Source organism: Zea mays, chromosome 3 (genome assembly GCF_902167145.1).
Source record: "Zea mays cultivar B73 chromosome 3, Zm-B73-REFERENCE-NAM-5.0, whole genome shotgun sequence".
In the NCBI taxonomy this organism is placed as follows: Eukaryota; Viridiplantae; Streptophyta; class Magnoliopsida; order Poales; family Poaceae; genus Zea; species Zea mays.
The window spans coordinates 233,141,413-233,149,238 of NC_050098.1; the positions used below are offsets into that span (position 1 = coordinate 233,141,413).

The following is a 7,826-nucleotide window of genomic DNA, read 5'->3' on the forward strand; positions in this document are numbered from 1 at the left end:
CATCCTAGAGTATTGAAGCTTATTACAGCGTCCACCAACTCAAGTTCGAAACTAAAGAAACCGGCCTGCTAGCTGCAGGCCTCGTTTCTTTGATGGAGTCAAAGCATGTTTTTGTCTTGCAACATTTGGCATGTTTTGCAAGGTTTAGAGTTCATTATTATTATACTTGAAAACCAGAAAAAAACATAAAGAGCCGAAAAGGACAGCATGATATGTGCTACTTATCAAGGGAGATTCAAAGAGCATGTTGACTATTCGTTCGTTCGTTCAATTCAACACATATGGATGCAGATGAAATGTGCCACCAATATTTCTCACAGTACTGCAGGGTCTGCAGCAGAACGCGAAAATTGTGAGCTCACTGTACAATATATAGTACATTAAGCCAGAAAGAAATACCTCCTTTTCTAATCTTGTACTAAAAATTAGTCAAGAATATTTCTTTTACCCAAAAACCTAGAACCGAAAGAGACAAGAATCACCTCCAGGAGGATGTCATATATAGCGTTGTGGCTTTGGGGAGAGCTCTGACGAGGACGGCGTCAAGTCAGTGGGGCAGTAGTGGTAGCCTTTCCCTCGCTAACCGTGCTAGTGCACATCGAACGTGTGTAGTTGTTAAGATAAGGAGGTGCAATAAACATTGGTTCACATGCCGGTATCCTCTTGAATTCTACAGCACGGTATGAAGGGAGGAGCAACGCAACCAAAATATGGTTGTTTAATCATCGATTATAGCTAGTTTGGAAACTCAAATCCCCTTCGGGATTGAAGGGGATTGTAGAGCAAATTAGTTTATTTTCACCACAATCTCCTCCAATCCCGAAGGGGATTTGAGGTTCCCAAAGTAGCCCTTAGGTGTCACAGAATCACAGGTACACCTACTGTCAGCTAGGTGTTTTCTAAACAAGTTGGATAGAAGTTCTTTATTAAACGGATCCACAAGCATTTGATTTGTCTTTATATACTCAAGTTTAATAGTTTGATTCTAGACTTTCTTCTTTGCAACATGATACTTAATGTCAATGTAATTAGCAGCAGTACTTGGCTTGTTGTTATAAGACTAAGATAATATTGGTTCAGTGGTTTTCTTATGTAGTCTACCATGTTTAAAATAGGATATAAACTTCTTAAGCCACATAGTTTGCCTCGTTGTCTCATAACATGCAAAAAAACTCAAAATTCATTGTCAATGATACAATGATAGTTTGTTTTAAGGTTTTTCACGGCATTGTTGTTCACATGTGTGTGTAAATATATAACATGCCATGGACTTTCTATCTTCTTCACATCCCGCATAATTTGAACCTAAATAACCCACAGTTAGAAGGGTAATTGATTTTCTATATGTTAACATGATGACTTTTTACCTTCCAAATATTGCAAGACTTTTTTAACAACTTTGTAGTATTCTATCTCTAGATTCTTCTGAAAACTTCCACACATCCCAGTTATGAATGAGGAATGCCAAGTTATGGCGAGTACATATTTGAGCATATATTATGCTTCTGACACCTTAAGCGTACACAACTGATTTCAATCGATCGATCTCATATTAAATCAAATCATACCAATTGAAAATATCACTTGATAGGTTTGGATACCATTTTTTAAGAAACTAAAAGAGTTATGTGCCATGCTCCTATGAATTTTAAATCATGTGCATTTGGTCCAAGGGTATCAATGAAACCAAGCCTTCCTGCCATATGATTATCCTATTATATGCATGCCAATATTTTAAAACACAAAATGCATAGCAAAACTAGATATAAAAGGTCAAGAAGATACCAATTGAAAGGAATGTAAATTCTAGATACCAAATAAAGAATCTAGTTACCTAGCGTGGGTGAGGAATTTGGATCCATAACTTTCACTAACCCACTTGATAATAATATTGATCTGATATGATGCACCTCATGATATGCATCCCAACTTCTCCACATCTCCAAATTCCTTGAGGTCTTTTGGACTTCTTATTTCAATCTTGTGATCCAAACCTTTTTGGTTCTCTTTATGGTTGAAATAATTTTCTTTGGCTCCCAAATCCAATTGACTCCTTTTATGTTAGCTTGTTTGTTCACCTTGATAGACACCATCTTGTCGTTCTTTTTATTCAAGAGAGATATGGTTTGCTGGACTTCTTGTTCGCCTTATTGGTAGGTGTTGGAGAGGATGGTTGTTTTCTTTGTCTTTTTCTCCTCCATTCTTAACATTGCACTGATAAGACTTATGGCCTTCCTTGTCGCATGTGAAGCTAATCATGGTCTCACCCTCATCAAGCTTCTTCACTCCCTTGGTGGTGATGTATTAATGAGGTTGGATTAGTTTCACCTTACCTTTTCTCTTGGTCAAGTCCTTAGTGAGGCGAGCCACTTCTTGCTTCAGTTGCTCATTCTCCCTTGTAATATCATTTGAGCATGTTTCTGCAATAACATTCTTAAAACAAACTTATTGCAAGGAGGTGAGTCTATGCCAATCAAAACAAAGTAAGAAGTATATGCATCTGTTTTATCAATGTAATTGTTTCAATTTTAAGTGCCTCGTGGGTTCAACCGATAGCGTATGACTTGTTAGTTATCTTATAATTATGTATGATAAGGATTCCCATTTTATTTAGCAAACTATCATAAGCATTTTGAGAGCCAGCTAACATAGCCTTTAGTTTTTCAGTTTTCTTCATTAGGTGCTCATTGGTATATGTGTTTGTAGTGGTTTCTAATTGCTCAACTTTCTTAGATAACCCAACATTTAGATTTGCAAAGATTCTATATTGTTCGAGCAAATTTCGATAAGCCTTTTGTAAACAAACTTTTTTTGACTTTAGAGTTTTTAATTGAGTCTTTCATTTAGTGCAAACATCTTCAAAAAGTCAACAACTTGTGTAAGTTTTTAGTAGAGGTCTTTTCATTTTTGCTATCACTATCATTCTCATTCTCATTAGAGAATGGGCCTTTGATGTTACTTCGTGCCAAAGGCACTTGTGAGAGGAGTGTGATGAAGAGTGATTGCAACCATGTCTCTTTTGTTGAGCTTCATCTTCAATTGATGAATCATCCCAAGTCTTTATTGATGTTAGAGCTTGGGCCTTTTACATCTTTTTCTTGTCCTTTGAGTGTGGGCTTGTTTATATAATCTTCTATAAAATGCCCCTTCTTGCCACATCCAAAACATTCTTGTGTTGCGAGCGGTTCACCATATCAGAGAGGCAAAGAACTAGCTCGTACAAAGCACTTGATCCTTCCATAAACCAAGTGGATCGACACCTTTGACTGGGTGTTCTAGTGAGAACTAGTAGAGAGCGACGACTTTTTTATACCTCAAAAAAAAGTGGAGGCGTTTCTATCTTTACTTTAGTTTGAGCATTTAAATTTGAGTAATTACATTAAAGTATTTACATGAATGCCCTGTTTGGTTCCCATGAATTGAGAGGAATTGAAAATTAATCTAATAGTAAAATGAGAAGCTTTCTAGATATTGGTTTCAATTCATGGGATCCAAACATTCAATAATAGAATTGTTATGCTAATATAGGATTGAAACTTAAGATGTGAAACTTTTGATCGATACGTAGAAACACTTTTAGGCATAAGGGTGAAGTTGAGCTTGTTACTTGGTTTAAATTTGTAAAAAAAAATAGAGAAGCCTAATTCACTCCTCATCTTGAGCATCTTGAGCAATCAATGTAGTTGTTACGTCCCTGATCAAGGCGTAAGAAGTCTGGTTTAATCCTTTGATCAACACCGGATGAGATCGAGTCAACAATTTCATGTATGCAAATGAACCTCCCATGATTATAAGGAAAGACTGAGTACAAAACTGGTTAAGCTAAAATCCAACGAGTACATGTTTGGAGTTTCACAAGATTTCATCTCTACCGGAATATAACAATATAGAGTTCATATGTACTTGATATCTGACATGCTTTCTCAATGACAAATGCCAACCATCATTTTTTTACTTCACCAACCCAACTCGTCCCTGTGTTCTTGTACATATTTTCTTTTGATAACTCATCCCTAACCTCCTCAGCATCCCACCACATCTCTTGTGAGGCATACATGTTTGAGAGCATAACCCTGTAAGCAGCTTTGTCTGAATTGAGTTCACATAGCTTTTCAGCAACAATCCTGCCGAAGCTAGAATCACGATGGACACAACAACCCCAAAGCAATGCACCCCACACACCACAATCTGGTTGGATTTGCATTGTCTGTATAAGATCATATGCCTCCTTCAGCTGGCCAAATGTTGCAAGAAGCCTCACCATGTACACATAGTGCTCCATTTCAACAACTATCTTGAACTCATCCCTCATTCTCCTGAACAACTTCCATCCCTCCTCCAAGTGCCCCACATGACAACAAGCAGCAAGTAAAGAGGAGAAGGTAGCACTATCAGGCCTGAGCTTATCATTAACCATCTCATCTAGGACTTCAATAGCCTTAGTTGCAAACCCGTGAGATCCAAGGTTTGATATGACCGTGTTGTACATGACTGAGTTCTTATTAGGTACTTGGCGGAACACCCAGTATCCGAGCTCAGTGAAACCACATTTTGCATAAGCATCCATTAGCGAAGAAGAGACTCTTATGTCTATATCAGCTCCAAGCTTGACTGCATAACAGTGGACCTCCTTGGTATAGCTAATAGCAGCAGTAGAAGCAAATACCGAGAGAACACTAGCAATCAATATGCTGTCGGGCCTCCTACCTGTAAAGCACATTTTCCGGAACAAATCAAATGATTCCTCATACTTGCCCGTTTGTATTAGCCCAGTAATCAGTGACGACCAGGTAATCAAATCCACATCAGACAAGCTACCAAACAATCTTTGGCCAGATTCCACACACCCAAACCTCATGTACATTGACACAAGTGTGCTTCTCACATGGTGTCCAGAGTCATAACCTCCCTTGACACATATTCCATGAACTGCTTGACCAAATGCAAGTATTTCCGGATTCCAGAAGCATGAGACTAAGCTAACCATTGAATACCCATCCGGATGCTGCCCAGCTCTCCGCATTAAGGAGAACATCTGTAGACCATCATACCACATCCCTTGGTACCCATATGCGGACATCATGGAGTTCCAAATGACCAAGTCCGGCTCACACAATCCATCGAACAAGCTGCGAGCATTGTCCACGAGGCCAAGCTTCGCGTACGCACTGACAAGCGAGCTCAGGACAATCGGACGGGAGCACATACCGCATGTTGTAGCGATACCATGAACGACCTTAACAGCATCCGGGCGCGAGGATTCAGCGCAGGCGCGGAGGACGCAGGCGAAGGTGTGCGCGTCGGGCGGAGTGGCGGAGCGGCGCATGCGGGCGAAAAGCGCGAGCGCGGCTGGAAGGTCGAGACGGCGGGCGTGCGCGCGGATTAGGGCGTTGTAGAGAAGCGGCGAGGCCGGGCGGGGAGCCTCGTCGAGCAGGCGGCGGGCGGAGGAAAGGTCTCCGCGGGCGGCATAGGAGCGGAGCACTAGGAGGCGGAGGTAGGCAGGGCCAGAGGCGGAGAAGGGGGACGCGACGATGAGGCGCGCGTGGAGCTGCTTCGTCTGGGAGAAGGACAGAGGGAGGGCGGCGCCATTACTGGCCACGGCGAGAGACGGGAGGTTCCCGCGCATACCATGGACGCGAGGCTCACTAGCTCAAAGCATTTGTCTTTCACTTAAAATTATCCTAACTCAGGCCTGAAACTTAAATTATCCTAACTCAGGCCCGTTCAGGTCTTATTCTGTTGTGTTTGGATTCAAGAGGATTAAGCTGATGAAATCCCTTCTATTCAATTTTAATTAAGGAGATATTTAATATCTCCAATTCTCATGGATTCACACGCAACCGTTTAGGCCATGTTCGGTTGATAGGTTTTTAAACCCCAAAGGGATTCTACCCATAGAGGGATTGAGTGAATCCCTCCCATATCACTCAATCCCTTTCTAGATAGATTCCTCTAGGGGTTTAATCCCTGTCTTACAAAACTTGTTCGGTTGTTGAAGGGATAAAGCAAGAAACAATACCGGCCTGTTATTTTTCTTATGGGCTTCCACTCCAAATCTAGTTAGACACTCGGATGTACTCCGTTTTATAAATGCATGAAATAAAAACTCAGCAATCGAGTGAAGAGTAATCTCAATATAATACTATAGAACGATGAATAATTACATAATATTAGGAAACATGAGCTAGTGACATCACCCCATTTCACAGTGTACATGATCTTGCTCTAAAATAGTAAGATAACATATATCAGTATTTGACATGCAGTTTTTGTCACCATGAAGACATCCTTATTACAACAAGCACAATAATCTCATGGTCTGTTAACACTAATAAGTTGAAAAATATTACATCTCTAGTGTACTGAACATGACGAGATCATGGATCCAAAGGACAAGTACATAAAATCGTTGAGAAAAGGTCTTCAATACATTAATTAGAATGATACTTAGATAATATAAACAAAGAAGACATTCTTCCTCGGAAGACGGGAGCTACTTCATGCATGACTCAAACCCTGTAACGGTTATAAAAAGAAAAATGACATTGTAAATACCTGTCGATAACTATAATCTATTTAAGCGAGGTGAATATTCAATGTATTGCTTTAAAAATAATCAGCATATTGACTAAAACATCTTGTAAAAAGATGTTGTATATTGACAACTCATGGTTGTAGAAATGAGATGGTGCAGGTCACTAATTGAAACAACATAAAAATGGCAAGATCCAGATTCATATTTTTATGGTAGACAAAAATAGTTTGATGTCAAAATGTTAGTGAGATGCATGTGCCAATATGGGCAATTCTGAATTCCAATATGGGTGAATCTAGATGCTACTATGGTCGGCTATGTTAAAACTATATTGGTAACTATTGCATTGTTTTGTGTAGTGATCTCTGATGTTGCAACAATCAACTATTTTGGGAGTTGAGTAGAAACAAATTGCAATGGACAATCTTATGGTTTCAACTAATACAGTACACGACTAGAATCATCGTACACAAACACACAATTAATGAAAACATGAGAGACCTCATGACATGAGTCTGGGATGGCATAAACAGTGCACCAAGCAAGAAATAGCTTCACATAGTTGTATATCCAAGACTACAATTCTAGAGTCTATGTACAGAACTTGTGGTGTAGAGTTGTTGAAGACAAATATCTACAGATGCTTAATAAAACATTTCAGGCCTAAATATGCACAACTAGGAACAACTATGAAACAATTCTCACCCCTAGAAAAGATGCTAAATCCAGTGTTCCTGTAAAAGACAAGTACTTACAAGTATGCATCTATTTTACTTTGTATTAAAATATTAAACATGACAAATAAAACACCTATTTGATTCAACATCGTGAAGCCTTTTTTCCTCCTATCTGTTTATAATTGTATGTTCTCTTGGAATAATCTTTCAAGAGCTGTAAATACTGAAAGCATGAATAGAAATTCCAGGCTAATACTTCCATACCTCCAAAAGTGTAAATACTCGAATTGGTGCAGGGATAATCTAGAAATATAATAGGTTTTTGTTAGGAAAACATCTAGACACGTACAATAGTGAAATAAACACTGTAGAAAACCAACTCGAACTGGTGCAGGGATATTTTTTCACGGTAAAATTCAAGTCACTACAAAAAACTCAGTAAACTCTAAACAACGCAAAGAAGTAAGAGCAAAACTAGAATATGCATATACTCTAGTAGTCCAATCTGCTGAATGGAGGCTAAAATAAGTTAATAATGAAGGTATATGTTATCATGAAAAAGAATCAAAGAGCCATTCACCTTAATTCAATGAATACTGAGATATGCAAATAGT

At 39.0% G+C, this 7,826-nt stretch overlaps 1 protein-coding gene across 1 annotated transcript; it reads right to left on the reverse strand.

Moving 5' to 3' along the window:
* Positions 1 to 3,768: 3,768 nt before the first annotated feature.
* LOC100284554 (selenium-binding protein-like) lies at positions 3,769 to 5,656 on the reverse strand. The gene has a single exon (NM_001157449.2). The coding sequence runs from the start codon at positions 5,624 to 5,626 to the stop codon at positions 3,944 to 3,946; it is 1,683 nt and encodes a 560-aa protein (NP_001150921.2). The 5' UTR covers positions 5,627 to 5,656; the 3' UTR covers positions 3,769 to 3,943.
* Between the last annotated feature and the right edge of the window lie 2,170 nt (positions 5,657 to 7,826).